At 37.6% G+C, this 19,220-nt stretch overlaps 1 protein-coding gene across 6 annotated transcripts in view; it reads right to left on the reverse strand.

Moving 5' to 3' along the window:
- Window positions 1-19,220, reverse strand: part of CCSER1 (coiled-coil serine rich protein 1) — a 721,701-nt gene that overhangs the window by 525,279 nt on the left and 177,202 nt on the right. For all 6 annotated transcript variants that reach the window (XM_075751609.1, XM_075751606.1, XM_075751608.1 and 3 more), the window contains exon 5: window positions 17,576-17,696. In XM_075751609.1, the coding sequence (XP_075607724.1) occupies window positions 17,576-17,696 (121 nt within the window). The remainder of the gene's footprint in view (window positions 1-17,575; window positions 17,697-19,220) is intronic.

Raw genomic sequence — 19,220 nt, forward strand, 5'->3', positions numbered from 1 at the left:
TGATCATAGGCAAGTGTGATGTATTAAGTAAACCCATTGATAGCCTCTGCTGTTAGTTTTGAGTATTTACTAATTATTTCATTATATATAGTAAGGATGACATATTTGGAAAATATTTTAGGAAGTGTTCAGTGTCTAAGGAAAATCAGTTCAGAGTTAAGGAAAATTGCTTCCTTCACTCAAGTCAGGCTAACTTTAAGAAAATTGCACACAGAAAAGTGACTCTGACTACCTCACAAGTACATGTGTGAAAATCATAGATACCTGTTTTTAAGACAAGATTAAAAAAAAAAAACCCAGATTAATTAGCCAGTCCCATAAGAGTGACTCCATCAGACTTTCCACAGAAGTATGCTTCTTCCATAGCCAGCACTAGGAAAACTAGTGCACGAAAGTAAGCTTTCCAAAAGATCTGTTTTGCTCTTTACTGACTTTGCAAAGGTCATTTAAGAAAGCAGTTAAATGCAGTAAATCAGGAAAATACCACCTATAAGAATAACGCATGCAAGGCCGCTTTTACATCATTGAAAATAAACTAATAATTTTATGATCTATTAACTGCCCAAAAATCACTGGAGGACCTGTAGCCCTGTTTATGAAGTCTTAGTGATGGCTAAGCTTGAGTTAGCTCGCTCCAACCCAAGAGAGTAAAGCAAGCTGTAAAAATGTACTCATTATCTTTTCTTGTCTCAAGTTAGACTTCTTGTCTGTCTTTTATGACTTTTCTTGACATGTTCTGCCGTCATCTTTGAAGCAGCTGTCAACAAGCAAAAAAACCAAACGAAACCACCAGCTCTCGCTTTCTCTCGGTGCCACAAAAGGTATTCTCCGGCCAGAGAAGCACAGCCCATTCCTCCCAGCTGGGTACAGGCTGTGGCACAGCCGGCCTGAGCGGTGCCTGCGCTCGCTCTGTTCCCTCACTCTCAGCGCTACCACCAGGCTGGATGAGGGGAAAGAGGGTTTAAACAAGGAAGTATTTCAAACAGATAATGCTGAGCCTTAAACTCATTTCAGTTCTGTTTGCAATTTGTCTGCAGGCAGCACAACAGATTTGTCTCAATTCCCATTAAAGGCAATTTCATCAGCTTTTCAATACGGCTTTGAACAGGCTCGGGATGGTAATGAAGCAGCACATAATAATCATGGCAGCTATACGTTTGGAGCGTATGGCCTCTGCGGCAGTGCTCGATGGGAATTTTGCAGAGGAGTACTAACAGAGATCAGCACAAAACCATCTGTAACACAACTTACTAGCTTCACAGCCCCCCAACCCTCCTTCTTTATGGAGGAGAATGCCAAGGTCAATGAATATTTGGGAAGTTGAGAAGGCCACTGAGCTCAATCGTACCCAGCATTATCTCGTCCTAGTAGTTTTCCACGCGTTCGTGCTTGACAGCAATTGGGAGCTAGCCTGAGAAATTTAAGGTTCTTAAATGATCTAAACAAATGAATGTAGGGGAAAGTGAAAAGCAATTGTGAAGAGGTGTGTTTTCTTTCCCCAAAATGCAGAATCCAGAAAATTTCAGTTTATAACATTGTGGCTGCAAGACAAAAAACACTTCCTCCATTTTTAAAGGTGACTTGTAAAAGAACAGCAACTGCACACACACGCACAGTAAAGGTCTCAAGCGAAAATTAGTCTAAATCTAGAGACTTTCCCCTCACTCGTGATCGCACACACATGTTAGTTAGCCCCAGGTCTCTCAATAATGATCCAGAAGCATTCTCCACAGCCATACAGAGTCTTTTTTCTTACATACGACTGTGAAAAATGCTGCTTGTCAATCTCAGAATGAATATTACACCCAAAACAAAAGAGTTGAGACTTTGAAGTATATATCCTTAGTGCCCCTAAACATGTGTTTCTTGATGTACAGTTTTCTTACTTAAAAATGAACAAGCCGTATGATACTTCACATCGAGAGGTAGGCACTCTCACTTTACAAGTAAGCACAAAAAATTAGATGACATATTTGGTAGAGTTTACGTAAGTGCTGGGTTGTAGTTCAACATCAACACATTCCCATATCTGGAGTTTGAAAGAGATACACAGAAATAACACAGTATTTTTGAATACATATTTAAATAATAGTTGATAATATATTATCCAGACACTTTATTTCTTTTAAAAGAAACCAAAGAACCTTCTCCTTCTTAAATTCATTGCCACCTCATGAAAGTAAGCGTGCTAATTGGCTGCAGCTAGTTTCCTTTACTCCAAGGGACCAAATTTCAGGTGTTCCCAACTCTTGCAGACTGCACCAGTTTCAGCACAGGAACGAACATTCCTGATGATTAACCTTTTAAAGCTTCCTCAATAGATACATAAAACCTCTGATTAAGATCAAGTATAAAAGATGCTTTAAATGTTTTTGTTTAATATTTGCTCTACTGCACACTTGATGCTCTAAGTACTCCCCCTGTCTGATATTTTCTTTTAACAAATATAAAAAAAAATCGAAGTACAGATGATAACATTTAGAGCAAAAAAAAATAAATAATAAGGTTAAGACTTGGCTTAGCAATATTATTATCACATGCATAATGTGACTGTGCAATCCTATTTAAAAGCACTTAAGCTTTAGTGAAATACAGAACTGCTAATTTTCCCTACTTCCTCCTCCTCCTCGCTTGTGCATTCATTATTTCCAGGTTAAGAGAATAAAAAGAAGAGTATGCCAAAGAAAGTGTGAAGCTATAGTGCAGATGCCCTGATCCAAGTAAGATTTACGACATAGGATTAGATCTCTTGTAATCAGAGAAATAAGATAAGGCCCCAGAAATAAAATAACTCATCCACATTGCTCTTTCATTCACTAATCCTCTTTGCAAAGTGCTTTTTGCCACACAACTCAAAATCTCTAACTCCAAAAACTAGTGGCAGAAAAAGGGGGGAGAAGCAGGAAGATGGAACACAAAACCACCAATATATTGTAGAGAGATACTTAAAAGCTTTTGCTTCAAATATTTCATATTATTTAGTCTTTTCCTTGGAAAGTTTTCATAGCTGCTTTGACTCAGTAGATCATAATTTCTCTTGTATACACACAGTGGTTTGTAATGCTGAAAAACCTTTAACTGTTCCCATAGTAACCAAAACCATTCTATTATATGTATTTAATTGTTGCCTTTTCAAGTATAATCTATTATTGTAGCTGCAGTCAGCGTGTTCTGTTGCCATCTAAATTATGGATTCCCTGAAGTCTATCAGGCATTCATTATAAATTCTAGTTCGCTTTCAATAATTTGGAATTTAAAGTATTTAGTGTATTTTATTATGTAGTATCACATTAAAAATAATTCAGGAGTAAGTATGTAGATAGCGCAAAGCTGGAAGCATTAAAAATTATTTTGAACAGATGAATTTTAGTCATTTCAACTTTAAATATGAGGATAAACAAGCCTTGTTAGAGGTCATGTCAAAATTCTCTACCTGAATGGGGATATGACTCTTTTCTGAACTGTGGCTCAGCTTTGTGATTCATTCCTGTTACATATTTGGACTGAATTCCAAGTTCTCTAAATGTATTCCTGGGTTTAGGTGACATCTTTAAAAACCAGAAGCAATTTCTAAGAGAATAAATGAACAATGATGATTTGCCTACTTAAGCTTTCTTAAACAAAATAATCTGGTTTGTATCAGCCCTGTATTTATTCTCTGAATTTTAATGGCAGTATATAATTTTAAAGTGCAGCACAGTTGAAGAGAACTTGAAAACCATTACAAATAGTATTTATTATTACACGATACTTGCATTACTGTATTTCAAGTCCATCTGATATGAAAGTAAAATATATTTTATATGCTATTTTAATGCATATTTGCTCCCACAACGCCAGCACAGGATTTAGAAAGTAATATGGTAACCCTACTTCTGAACACTTGTGCTTTCCCACCGAACCATAAATGCTATTTTCTAGCTCCTCCATTTAGTTATCCTAAATAGACTGCACTATTCACTGGACAAGAAAACAAGGAGGTTTTTATTTACCCATGGAGGTACACGGCACGTTTTAGAGTGCTGAAACACACTTTATCAGATTTGACAATAAACAATCAATATAGCAATGTTTATCTAGAGCCTATCTCTGAAAATGTTTCTCTAGAACATTTAAATTTTTCCAGTCAAAAATATCAATCACTTCTATTTATATAGGTCCAGATAAGGAATAGAAAAATCAGATGACAACATTAGATTAGGATTAAAATAGGATTACAAAAATAAGGCTCAAAACACAGCCCCATTAATAGGGGGCTACTGCAGGACAAAATAACTTGGCATCACCACTTGGTTTATCTGTCAAAAAGGACTTCTGTTTCTCCTCTTCTGCTTTAAACAGAATGTGTGCATGAGACATTTAGGTTGATGCAATCAAAACTCCAAGAAGTGTGTTTTAGAATAAAAGCATGCTTTTCATTCTTGGTTCTCATAATGTTTATTCCAGGTTGTTTTGTGGCTCTGATTTAAAGTGTCTGTCACTTCTGCACCTACTACTGCCAGGAGAGATGAGTCCTTTTCAACTCAGTATTTTCCAAAGTAGTAACCTGGGCATATACTAAAATTGTACATAAAGATGTTTATTATACAAAAGGACATAATAAAAAGATAATTGGAAGTGGGACTGGAATACTCCTGAAAAATCGATATTAAAAAGTTTGAATAAAGGGCTGGGGATGGAGGAGTAGGTCACTACAGTAGTTAGATCATTACCACACTTTTAGTTGAATACCCTATAGACTTTCTGTATAAACAAAGAGATAGATAGAGAGTTTTACCAAGAATATAGGTTATAAGCATGACTGATTAAAACATGGGAAGGTTTACCTCAAAGCTAACCCTCTTTTTCCCTGCCTGTGCTTCACTTGATTTTTCCCAATAGCTCACTCCCAGTAATATCTTATCCATGTTTCCCTCCTCCAACTTGTCTTGCTCATCCCAGGAATCCTCCTGGGATCTGGGGGATTCACTGAACATACAAAACAGCTGATCCTGGAGCAAAAAAGGGAGAGCTGTGGGTTTTAGCCTATCTCATACTTTGATGCATATGTACATGCTTCTGAAAGAGTCACCTCCCAGTTATGATGCAAGCACTGGCCTCTTCTTTCCCTGCATCTTTTTTGGAGACATACATTAAAGCTGTACACAAGCTGATGTTCTATGCTGCTGTGAGGGAAGCTCCAAATCTGGATTATTAATAGATGGATATATTTGCAGTACATGTAGCAGCAAATATTTTTTGTGTGCAACAAAAGCTACGCACTACTCCATTGTGTAATGACAAAGAGAAATTAAAATACCAAAACCAAAACAATTTGTAATCAAATAATTGGAGTAAAATCCTACCATATCCACAAAGATCTAGTAAATTAACCTGGTGCAGGAAGTACATGAAATGCTTACAGGTATGGCATGGGAAAAGAAAAACAAAAAGTATTCTTCCCTCCCAGACATCAGTGAACTTTTTACATGGTGGCTACTGCAGCTAGAACTAATAAAAATCAGCTTGGTTATTTGATCTCCTCAGTATAACAGACCTTAATCCTGCTCCTGGAGCACAGGTGGAAGAACTTCTATTTGTACTCACTTCAAAACTGTATGGATAATTTTTGCAGTATTGAGCTATTTTAAATTCACTGTTGCTTGGTACAATATTTTGTCTTTACAGCTTAACTTTATTTCAATATAATTGCAAATTTATGTCTCTATCCAATTGCACCAGTGCTGCATGTGTCCTAACATGTTGATGCAGTGTCCTTTCACTTTTATCTCCTCTGCTTCCTACCTCCCCATTTCCCAGCTTGCCTTTTTTTTTTTTTTTTTTTTTTTTTTAATGCTGTAGGTGTCATATCTTCCATATGGTGGCCGATGCAGCCACTGTCTTAACTGGAAAGAGCCAGGAAGGGGAAGAGGAGAGTAAGAGCAATAGTACCACTTCTCCTTTTTAGCTATAGCTTTCCATCTCTGCTACCAGTAAATCCATACAAGTAAATCACAGCGTATTCAATACTCAATGTAAATATAGATCTTGATTGCTTACTAAAATCCTTGTTCCCTGGGCTATTCTTAAGTATATTGAAAATGTACATACAAGAGTAAGAGGGATATTGCCTCTCCAGGAAAAAATAAATAAGAACAAAAGAAACTGGAGCTGGAAGTGAGGGAAAGGAAATTGTTCTTAAAATTATTTCTGTCCTTTCTCTAATAGTTCTTTTTTACTCTGCAAAACAGAGCAGATCTTGCTGTTAGAAATACTAATATTTAGATTTTATGCATACTTCTGGAGCATCTCTCGCCATTTAGTTTTGCAAAATAAAAAGTGAAATCCCACTGATGGTATGCGAAACATAGCATGCAGATATGTATATTTTTTCACATAATTCATTCCCTCTAGGATGCAGCTAATATCTCAACTTGAAGCACCACGAAGCACTTACTATATTTTTAAGCAGTACGCTGATTGCTTTTAGTTTGCTCCAGTGGTGTTCCTACTTAAGTCACAATAATATGACTCAGAGTAGTATATCTCCTAACAAAGTAGTATATCTCCTAACTCTAATACAGCCACTGCACAGGATGATGGTTTTTAGGAATGTTCTGCAAAATACATGGTTTAGAAAACCCCTCAATAAAACCAATAACAGCACCATCACAACACTATTGTTTGTCACTGATCAGATTCAAAAGAATATCTGATAATGTTTTCACTGGAAGTGTACAATAAGCTATAAAACAGCACAGCATAGCCCAACAGCTATACCATGCAAGCATAAATGCAAATCTAGTTTTTCCCTGACATCCCTCCTTTCCCCCATCTTCCAGTGACAGTAAGAAATTACCAAGAAATGCTGTTCTTTGTTATGCTTCAGAGATATTATTAAATTACTGTGCCACTGAAACAAATACATCTCTGCTATGTACGTGATCTGTTTTTTCTAGTTTTAATCTACAATGCATTTGTCTAACCAAATTAAGTACTTCACAATCGTAGCATTACATGTACAAGCATATTTCCTTCATATTTGTTTTCATTTTATGATGCTTTAATTGTTCACAAGTGATAACATAGTTGATTAATTTTTATATTTGAGCCGCAATTATGCTTTAAAATCTAATTTGTAAGAACTGGGGTTGTACTTTAATACAAACACCATGGACTTCTAAATTACAAAACAAATCACCCTGTGGTCCCTTCTCCCCAGCTGTACCACCAACCCCCCCACCTCTTTAGCATTAAGAGAATGCTACCTCAAACTGATGTTTCTGCTGCACAAAAGTATGGACCCAAACCTGCCTTAATTTCCTTGTGAGATGATAAAATACAATCACTGGATGTTGCTCAAACAGAATTTTAATTATGGTTTAGCAACAGTCGATGCTTTTACATACTAGAAAGTATAATTCTGTTTCTGGACTGGTTACCTAAGACTAAGTGCTTCCACTTAATTTTGTGCAAGCTTGGGTCAAAGAAGTCAAGTTTAACAAATATTTTTGCCCCAATTTTACAGAAATATAACTTCTGTATCCTTTCTAGATCTCGGACATACTAGCGTACAAGAAAAGGAATAAGTGGGCACAGCTGGCACTTCTCTCTCTCTCTCCATTTGAATTTAATGGGCTTTTGCCCGAAGCTCTCGGTTCTGTACTTTAAAAGCATGTTCCTTCCATGAAATCTCACAGCGACTGCAAATTCTCATTAGGCAAAACCAGGCATCAAGGTTAACCATGGGAATTAACATTGCCTTCCCACTTGCTGCAATATGCTTCAAGAACTGATTACTGAAATACAAATTTAACAACCACTATACAATATAAGTGCATATGAACTAACTTTAAGTTTAGACTGTCATAAAAATGGCTTTTTTGAATTGAGGAAAAAGACCAGACAGTAAGACCACAGCATTTGTTTTGATGTTTCATTGCACTGCCCCAAAATCAAGTACCAGCTAAATCAAAACTGTAGATCTCCTTTAATATATGAAGCTGAGGGACTAACGATGCTTGTTCTGAGTGTCTGTGTTGGACATGAATTTTGGCTGGATGAAAATGAAGTCTTCCACAGGTAACCTTTTTTCCCCTTAATTTTTTTAAAACCCAAGTAAACGGGTGAGTCATTTTCCACATGCCCAACTGTCACCCTGGCTCAGAAAGACATTAAGTCTGACTGGCTTTGTACAGTCATCCCAGCAGGCGATGTGTGTGCTCTACAGGGCTTAGGCAGCTGCCACGTAGGATAATGGAAAACACCATAGTTCTATTAGAATAATGAACCTTTAAGTGACTAATGATATGATTTAGAATAGCAACTCTTCAGATGTGGATCTCCAGATAACTTAATTGATGTTCAATTGTTTAAGCCTGCTCAGTGGCTGGCTCAGCTTCCTAGAACCTCTCAACCATCTCCATCTGCATTGCTTACAGTAATCATCCTCTTCAAGGAATCAGGTAAGATTTTATTTACCTCAGCTACATCTCCTTTTAGACTTGCTCCAGAGGTTAAGGAGTCTTGAGATATATATGTATCATCATTTCTATTTCATCAAACAATAAAAATCTCAGCACAAAATTCAAATTCAAGCATATGTCCTATCTAGTCATAACTGTGTCTTATGGTTCATTGCTCTAATTACAATGTATATGCCAAGAATATTTTGCAATGATTACTCAAGGCCATTAGCTTAAAGGAGTTCTTGGTTGCTGAGTGTTAGGCTGCCACTTTAGGATTCAGTTGATATTGGTGGTCTGACTCATACTTCTCAGTAATGGAAATAAAGCAGAAATTTCTAGACACTGCAGTACACACAGGATAAAGTTTCCACTCTTGAATCATGTGTATCTTAAGCACCTGCCTTTACTTATCTATCTGGGTAACAACTGGCATCTTTTCAAATAAGATCTCTAATTAAATACTGCAAAATTATGTATCCTGATGTATTTTTTGGGGGGAAATTTCTGGACATGAAGGATGAGCTAATCAGATGACTAAAGCTTCCACTACTGCAGGAGCTTCCAGTGGAGAACAGAATGATTCACAGAGAACAAAGTAAAGAAGGATGCATGGGAAGGTGCAGATATTAATTTAATTTAGGAATAAAAAAATTTGTCTCAGGTCTGATACATAAATTGAGAAATCGTACTCTCACAGACATTCTTATTAGAGTGATGGCCAAAACGAGAATGACATCATGGTATCATAAAGGTATATAAGCTTAGGGATGTAAATGGAACAAAGTGATCTTTTATTCTTGCTTCAGGCTAAACCAGAGCCGTTTTCTAAATGTATCTGTGGTTTGGTGACAATGTTTTTCTTATAATAACTTCAAGTCTAGTGAAGAAATTTTAGTCATTGATGCAGTTATGTTGTCCATTGCTTGCTGCTGAAGCAGGGGACATTTGTATTGCAGGTGACTATAATTGCATTGTCCTTAGTTTGTACAGTCCAATGCTTTAAGTCAGCTGTGGTCATACTGTCTGCCAATGTAAATTACAATAACTATTTTGATTCCAAAAACTCTATACAAATTTTCACCATTTGGAGCTCAGGCACATCACGTTTCAGTAAAGCTGTATTATCTCTACACATTTTGATTTTCTGAATTTTCTTCTGTTAATAAAGATTAGCTACACAATGCTACATGCACTAGATTTATTTTGAAATTACAAGAACTATCTCAACTTGGAAATGCCATAGGGTTCTTGATCCTCCATGCTTTGATTCAAAGCAACCTCATTAAGCACCTTGCTTAACATTCCATCCCTATATCTTTTCATGAAATGCTATTAAGTTCAGTCACCTCAGTAACACTTTAAGAGCAATGACTGAAACACTTAGGGTCGATTGTCCATTAGAAACCAAATCTCTTCTCAGAGGAAGAGGAAGGTTTCCAAACAATGACCATATTTGCAAAGATTTCTTGGCAGGGCTACAGATAAAATCTACATAACGTCTTTCTTCCATAGGACAATTGCCATCATTCCAGTGCCTCTGCAGGCACCTGGAGTACTACCTCCAGCTCTGGGATCCCCAGCATAAAAAAGACATGGAGCTGTTGGATTGAGTCCAGAGGAGGGCCACAAAGCTGATCAGAGGGCTGGAGCACCTCTCCTATGGCGACAGGCTGAGAGAGTTGGGGTTGTTCAGCCTGGAGAAGAGAAGGCTCCAGGGAGACCTTACAGCAGCCTTCCAGTACCTGAAGGGGGGCTACAGGAACACTGGAGAGGGACTGTTTATCAGGGACTATAGTGATACGATAAGGGGTAATGGGTTTAAGCTAAAAGAGGGTAGATTTAGATTAGATATTAGGAGGAAATTCTTTACTGTGAGGTTGGTGAGGCACTGGAAGAGGTTGCCCAGAGAAGCTGTGGCTGCCCCATCCCTGGAAGTGTTCAAGGCCAGGTTGGATGGGGCTTTGGGCAACCTGGTCTAGTGGAGGGTGTCCCTGCCCATGGCAGGGGGATTGGAACTAGACGGTCTTTGAGGTCCCTTCCAACCCAAACTATTCTATGATTCTATGATTATTCACCACCGCACAGGAAAAGACAGGACTTGAACTGCAAAATACTCAAAATATTAAGTGTTGTAATTACACTTAGTTAGTGGCTCTCAAAAAACCAGCTTATTCAACATTTGCAACTAAAGATCAAATTAAGCTGTACAGAACTTCTTAATCCTTTGGTTGCAAACAATTGCCTAAGATACTTAAAATACTTCTGTAGATTATTGTCCTGTCAATCTTTGCTATAAATTGCTGGTTGCTGTGACTGAGAAGGAACATCAGAACTGATGATGATCCCATTCTATAACCGGATACAAAGTTTCTTTCACATTAGCTTTGCAGTGCAATTACATTTCATTTGCACAACTGTTATTTATTTTGTAAGTCTTTGTACAAAATAATTCTCATTTTGGCAGTGGCCAGACACAGAGAAAAAAATAGAAACATCAGAGTCTTGTTTATTGTTCTGTTTTTCCTGAAAGCAATCAGAAATATGTTACCAATTTGAGCAGCCTAGACAAGAGGCAAAGTCAGGTAGGAGTTTCAGCTAGTTAGGGCTAGAGAATAGCAGACAATAAAAGAAGTTTAAATACTATATTTTTCCTATTTTCTGAAATGTTTCCCATTTCCAAGAAGACGTGCATCCAGCAAAATAGCTCATTTTCCCATTACGTGCAAACAGCAATACAGGATGTACAAGACGACCACAGAACTGTTATGGCCATGGGCTACGGTTTGTTTTTTCTCTGTTTTATTGTAGATAGGCAGGGAATCAGAATCATCAAAAAATAGTTTTTAATCAAATATAACAGCTTGGTAGTGCCTTTTAAACCAAGAGTGAATTTGTTGTTTGTTACCCTGATTATGTTTTGGTTATTTATTAATTCCTTGCATAGTGATAGCCAGAGCTACATATTTTTAATATGCTCTTCCTGCTGGTATAAAAAAATAAAGATTCAAAAATCTAGCAGAAATTGTTTTTCAAATAAATGTTTGCCTTTTCACCAAAAAAAACCCACCTTTTTTTCATTACGCATAACTTTATCAAAGGAAACAGACATCTATTACTAAGATATATTCCATTCATCCCATGTTTCTTCAGAAGACTCTTACATATCCTAGTTAAGTATAGGCATTTCTATCATGCAAAACCCACCTGTTCACTATGGTCTAAAGTAAATCAAATATCCTACTATACTTTGGAAATTACCTTCCCAAACACATCAACTGCAGTTTCCAGCCTTTGCAGGTGGCCTGTCACATGAGGTTACGCTCCCCACCAGTAACACCTGCATCTCTTCTGTCCATTGAGAGACAGGCAGCACTCATGACTAGTTTCCACAGGTGTGAGAAGGAGACAGCGCACCAAAATTTCCTATCGTGAGAGACACATCAATGTGTTTTAGCCATCCTTAAATCTATACAGAGAAAGAGCCACACACCTACCAGCAAAGGGCTGTAAAGCAGGGGGGCTACAGGGTCCCATGAGGAGCCCCAGTGGCAGGGAGGAGGAACAGCTGAGCTCCTCAGGGGTGCTGGGAGCTGACACGGTGAGAAGCAGCAGAGGAAGCAGCTTGTGGAGGGGACGGGTTGGAGCTGGACCCACGTGTGCACGCTCCACCATTCTGGCCCGCAGCCTCAGGAGACTCAGGCCTGGCTGGTTCCTCGTGGAGGACCTCCTGTACGCATGCGTGCCAAGCAATTCTGGGAATGTATTTGGTCTTTGCAGAAACTTATTTGATTCCTACTAGTCCAAGAAGCAATTTTAATGGTGCATTTGACCACTGATAGCATTAGCATATTGCTATATTTATTCAATTTCCAAGTGCCTGCTTTAAAGAAATGGTTATAAATTCTACCTCCTCCATCTCTTACCTTTCACTAAAATGCTCTGGTGGAAAGTATACTGTAATTGAGCTGATGGTGCTTTTCTCGTTTCGCAGCTAAACTGGAACCACAGCTTTCAAACCAATGTCATTGCAGGGCAACACTGGGCATCCCTATACTCTCGGTATTACCCTAAGAGTGACACATGCTTTCATCGTACATCGTCCCAATTATCCAGGAAACTGAAAAATTTCAATCATCTTTTATCAGGTTGTCCAAATGAGTCTCAAAAGTGTTCATTTTTCACATTACCGAAACATGCCTTCTTGAATAGACTGTCAAAACAGACACAAATCTTGCAGTGGGGTACCACAGCCTGACAAACTGGCTGCATTAGAGATCACACTTCATGTTACCACCAAGAAGCACCAAAAATTACAGAGGTAAAATAACAACACTGTCACTCTGAGGAAAAAATGTCTACCCTGAGATTTATCAATATACAAAAAAAAAAATTGGAGGGAGAGAGAGAAAAGGAAAATCTGCAACTGAAATTAGTAAAGAGTAATACATAATCAGCTTGGTTTGAACTCATTTTGAAAGGAATTAGGCAAGGCTGCAAAAGTAAAAAAAGATTACCAGTGTCTTTGATGTAACAATTACATTTTTACAACTTGAAGATCAGAGAGAGAGAAAAAGTTCCTAAATTTTGGAATATACTTCTTGCAGCTAGCAAATATAGGATAGATATGTACCAAAACCTTCCTAGATGCCAAACTGAGTATCTGTACTAAACAGTGCAGTACAAAATAACATAAAACCTATAATCCTCCCACTTACCATCCTGTTTCCCATCAGTAAGCACCCAGCTAGTCACTGTGACTCCAAGGAGCTTTCTTATGTATTTGAAGAACTCATGCATAAGAATCTTGCTCAGGTAAGTACAGTTGCAAGGTACAAGTTAAAGAGCTTTGGCACAGACAGAATATTGAAGAGACTTACTACATAGGCCTATTCATGCATTTACCAGAAGAAAAATCTGACTGGATTCTTAAGAGTCTGAAGAACTGCAGCATTTACCTAGGATCTTCACCTGGGAATCTTGCCTAAAGCTCAGGAAAACATTTCTGACATGGAAATCAGATGACATTACTGTGTCTGCTTCATGACATCACAGGATCTGTATTTCTAAAAACAATTTAACAGCAAATAATATCTGTCAAAAATGAAAACAATCAAAATCAGACACATGATGGCAGCTGAAGCATAAATGCACAAACCAGCTTTAAATTAGCCAACTCAGAGGGCTACATGTTGCCATCACTATTCTGGGTTGCAGGGCAGTCATACCAAAGATCCCAATTAAATGAAGTACATAAGCACCTGCTTAACTTCAAATCCCATAAATTAAAAATTAAGCACCTAAATTTCATTGTACTTTTTTCAAGCACCAGTAGCACTTGAATGGTTTTCTGTGTTTACTTATGAACAGCACACAGCAGCAGGAGAACACTGCTCAGAGACGTGTGTGTCTCAGAAACCTCTTTTTCCAGACTGCCCCTTGTAGTGTGAGCTTTCAGCTAATCGTTTGGCCTCAGAAGCTGAAGCCAAGGGGTTTTAAAGCATAACATCCAGTTCCCTGGCCATGCCTCCTTTCCCATGCTCCCTTGTAAGAACTTGAAATGGAAAGGAGGATTCCTCATGTCATTGCTCTTTCCTGGCAGCTGATTTATTTATATTTTAATTCAGCTAGGAAGGACAAAAATTAAGACTATACAAACAGAATAAACCATCCAAATTGTTTTAGCATCGGGGCACCTTCAAGAGCAACTGACTGATTTATCACTGCAGCAACACAATGAGGCCTTGATAACTTGAACTGTTTAAGACAGCATGAGGATTGTAAGTCTTGTATTTCTAACAAAGTATAGCAAAGTTAATGCAACATCCTAGACGATGTACAGAGGACAAAGTAAGGTAGAGCTCACATTTCTTTTTTTCCATCCTGACCTCACATTGACATTCAGACCATATATTTCTCTGCTTGTCTGTTGTGGAGTGGAAGGATAAAAGCTACAAAGGGGTGCTCTTGCTCTTGCCAGCTGAGCACTGAAAGCATGTGTTGCCGAGTGCAGAAAACAAGTCTTGTGCTTTGTTCACCTATAAAAAACAGAGAAATTCCCCTGTTCCAAAATGCGTATTTCAGAAGAGCAGTGAATCCCTTTCGTACTCTACCAGCCTTCAAAGCAACACAGAACAATGACCAAAGCACCTAGCAAGGACTTCATCTTCCTCCTGCAGGTGCTATAGCTTCACCAAACAGGTTCTGTCATGCTTCGTATGACAGGGATGTCACTCCCAGGCAGCTAAAGAGATGATGTTTGCTTGGCCAGAGCCTTTTCTGCTTATTTTGTGGCTATCACATTACTCAGCCAAGTGCATTCCTGCTGAATGACTGAGTTAGGGATTTTCCCAATGCACAAGCACACAAGAGTTAGCAATTACCTAGATAACACTAAGGAATCCCTTCCTGATGAAATGTTTTGAGCTTCCAAGAAAAAAGAGGGCGAAAAATCGGCCTTTTATTCCACCAATCCTGATAACATCTAATCACTGACACTTCAAAGAATCATTAAGCTTTGCTGCTACCACTTCTGGCAAGATTCTTTGCTGCTTACAATAAAATTACATTAAGTAAATACAGTACATTATTTAAAGCCACTAAACAGTTTCTAAGACAAAATAACATCATTAGTCAAATATTACACAATTCACATTAAAGGCTTTTTTTTTTCCCCACCCAGGCTTCACAGCTTCTTGTGTCCTGAAGGTCTTGGATATAATTCCACTGTGGTTTACCACATAATTATTTTTAGTTATTTGTAACTGTTTAACATCTTATTATGATTAATATGTATTTTATCTGCTTTGGATTACACATGGCTTCTGTAAGTAGTTTTAGAAAGCATTAGTTATTCTAAACATATTCTGTCCAAAGCCCTGAAGGCAGCAGCTTCTCTTTATAAGACCTCAGTGGCTGGCTATCACTTAGCCCTCTGTGATATGCACAATTTTGGGACATACAAGTCAAAATCATCCAGGTACACAAAGATAAGCATAAAAATCAAAGCATCTATGTTATTTCCCACAGAGGTAATTACAAATACCAATAATTATAATTCACTGGTGCAGATCAGCCCGTACATGGACTCTGCACTCAAGTCAATGGCATTCAACATGTGCCAAGGGCTTCTTCTTGCTTGATATTTAGACTGGAGACAGATGACACTGGGATATTTAGACACAGGAATTGGGATCTGGTTTCCTTCCATTAAAACTGGATACAGGGAAAATTATCTACATGTAGAAAGCACAGTGTAAAACGAGAGACCTAAAAGGTATGCTGATGTTCCACAAAGCCTGAGATTTTCGTGGAGCCGTATGTTTTCACCCCCCTACAATTACTTTGAAGGTTTCTACAATATTTACTGAATTCCCATTCTAACAACGTGCAAAAGTTTTCCAGCAAGATGTTTGTTTCATTTCCAATATACTTGTAAGAACTATTGGTTTAAAGATACTAATACAATGATGCTGTTTCATGTGAAGAAGTTCAAATTTATTTAATCTGTTTAAGCACTGGCTTGTTTCTTTTTGAAAGAATTCCAGAGCCACAAGTCATATTTTCAGATGTGAAAATTGGAAGAGTGGCAGAGGTTAGACCATGTTTCTGAGACCTCTGAGTGCATAAGACAAGTATGATTTAAGTCTATGTGCTTAGAAGATATCACTAGTCAGGTTGTAAAGGAAATATTTAAAAACCCCAAACACTCCAGAAAGCAGATTAATAGACTTGCTAATACCAGTCAGGTGAAGGAAAGAAAATCTAGGAGGTGTCATCATTCAGCTTTCAAGCACATGCTAAACACATACCGGAGTTTCCTTACTTTGAATTCATAAGAGATTACAAAATGCTGAAACTGCTGATAGTAGAGGAAAAAGCCAATCAAACAACAGTGCAGGCTCGCCTTTTAGTGGAGAAAAGGCAAAAACATACTATGCTGTTTGAACTAACCACAGAAATTATTCCGGATTTCAGTACAGTATTTCGCAGCCCATTGCCTTTCCAATTCCTTAGTATTCAGGGTGCCATATGAGAAACACTAAAACAATTAGATGCTAACAGTATTTCAAACATTAAGTCATTGTGATAATACCTAGATGATAGGCAATATACTGTGTTAAATTTTAAGTACAGGTAGACTAGATGAAATGGGTTTATCGCCAGATTGAAAAAGGTATCACAGTCAGATACAGACTTAAGCCATAGATCTGTACCAAAATCACATCCCATCTAATCTAATCCATTGGTGGAGTCTGGGGGTTTGAGGGGTTGTTTGGGTGATGGGGAGGATGTTTTCATTTTCTTACAGTAATAGGCATGCAAGCTAGCGTTTTATAGACAAGATGACAGCTAAATTTGTATAAACCCAGAGAACTGGAAAACTAAATATAAATGGTAAGGACCAATAATGATGTCGTGTTATCCACTGTCATGTTTTTAATTATCATCCACACTTCAAAATGCACAGACCCCAAGTTTCTGTTGTGATAAAGTATTACCATTATGTTTTCTTCCTTTTCATTGAAAAAAGTTCTTTTTGTTCTCCAAGGACTCAACTGTTAAGAAACAACCATCCTGCCTGGTATTGCAAGACAAATGTTACTGAGCATGCTGTAGTTATGATTGTCATCTAATGCAAGATCTCAAATTACAGTCTATTTGGTTAAATAGGATTTCCTTGGAAGACCGCTACCACACTTTTGAAGATGCCATCATGTCTCATAACGCAGCAGTAAAATGGTCACTGAAAAATACTGAAATATCTCAGATGAGCAGAGCATTTAGGATTTATGTTCCTTCTAAAAATCAGCTACTGTCTAGAAAAACTGTGCAAGAATGACAGGACTATTTAAACAAAAAGAATTGCCTTATTAAGCCTGTTAAAAAGCCAGTTTCTTAGCTAATAAATGCCCATTCCCTCTATCTACCTCATTATCAAAAGCCTTGGGAAAAAAGGTAGGCTAATGAACAAAAGAAGCAGCCTAGCCTCAGGCCAATTTCTGCTTTTGGAACCGCCTATGTAACCACTGATGAAACAGAAAGGACGTGTATATGCATATCCACAAGAAAGAATCTGGTCTGGCATTTAAATTGCAGTTGTAAGAGATCATGTTATTTGAATAACTCACTGTTTAGACACATCAGGCATTATTGTCTGTTCTTTTTTCCTTGTATCCACTGTCGGCTCTACGGGAGTAAGTACTACAGCAGCACATGAGACTATCGACTGGTATGAGTCTTCCCGGCAAACTGCAAAGACAAAAAAAAAATCTGAGTGTTAAATGTGAACTCAGTTTGTGTTTTAAATGTTTAAAGAAAAAAAAATATAATCAAGTCATACTGTAATAAACAAATATGCAAATGATTAATCAGACTTCACTGTGGTCATCTGCAATGAGAACTTCATTGCTTTTCACATTTCCTAAAGTGCTTGCTTGGCACTTTTTTTTTTTTGCCATAGACTGATACCACTTATTTTCACTCCCTAAGTTTTACCTCACGCATGATCCAATGGACAGTCTGCTCTAGCTCATTGATGTGTCTGAGTCCTAAAAGGACTCATACTTCATAAATGACATCAGAATATGATGTACTACTATTTCCTTTTTCATCACAAAATGAGAATGAGAGTGGAAATTATAGATGATTTTCAGACAAACCTCCCACCTTCAAAAATTTTTGTAACAAAGTAGATTTGAGAGAACCTGATTATGATTTTTTTTTTTTCTTCAACCTAACATCTCACTTTAATCCCAAGAGGACAAATCTAAATGGTCTAGGAGTGATATCTGATATATTGATTCATGCTTTTCGTTAATACAAATTATCTACATATTACTGTGCTGGATGACATGACTTAGATGATATATAGTGCTAGAAGAATAATCAAGTATTTCAGCTGAGCATCTGGTTCAATTAGCACTAATAAATGAATACCCAAAAGCTCCTGACCTCCAGACAACTATATTTGTTCAAAGTTATACATATTCTAAGTTGCAAGCATCACTAGTAATTTAGCATTTAGCAGTCACCACTCCTACTGATTTTGAAGGTATAGATTTCCTTTACAGCCAAGGTGTACCTTTATGAGCCAAATAAAAGCTGGAATTAAGAATTGGATGTATTGAGCAAAACACAGCAGCTTCTTATAACATACATTTATGGTACTATTATATATCATACATAAACAGGAAGAAATGTGATGACCTATCTTTTAAGCAGAAAGTCATACGGTATTTTTATATATAATATACAGAACTATGTTATAGAGTGTACACATGCACATACCCAGCCAATATCATAGCCTGTAAAACAAGAACTGTGATAAAATCTCAGCAATTCCAAACCAGAAAGAACCTATTTTACAAATATATACATTTATGCAAGATTGTGACAGCTGGAGACATTGAACTGTGGCATTTATTTATCAATGGAAAACTTGTTTCTGAAAACTCTCCTACCTTCCATCCTCCATGATCACATGCCTCCTTATTGCCCACAAACAACGTAGCTTTTGCATAGCTTATGCTCCTCTTCCAAGAGAAGCAAAACTGGAGTAAAACTTCCTCCATATTGGCTTGACCGGGTCAAGAACAACTAACTGTGGTGTTTTACTCTGAGCATTCAAATTCCATTCAGTGTGAATTCAGCACACAAGATAGACTGCAGGCCCAACAAACACCCTGGAGCAATAACTGGTGCTTTAAGGCAGTTAGAGAGTAGATTTTAAGGTCAGAACAGGGCTGGATATTTCTACAAAGATCAGAAAAGTGC

Source organism: Balearica regulorum, chromosome 4 (genome assembly GCF_011004875.1).
Source record: "Balearica regulorum gibbericeps isolate bBalReg1 chromosome 4, bBalReg1.pri, whole genome shotgun sequence".
Taxonomy (NCBI): Eukaryota; Metazoa; Chordata; class Aves; order Gruiformes; family Gruidae; genus Balearica; species Balearica regulorum.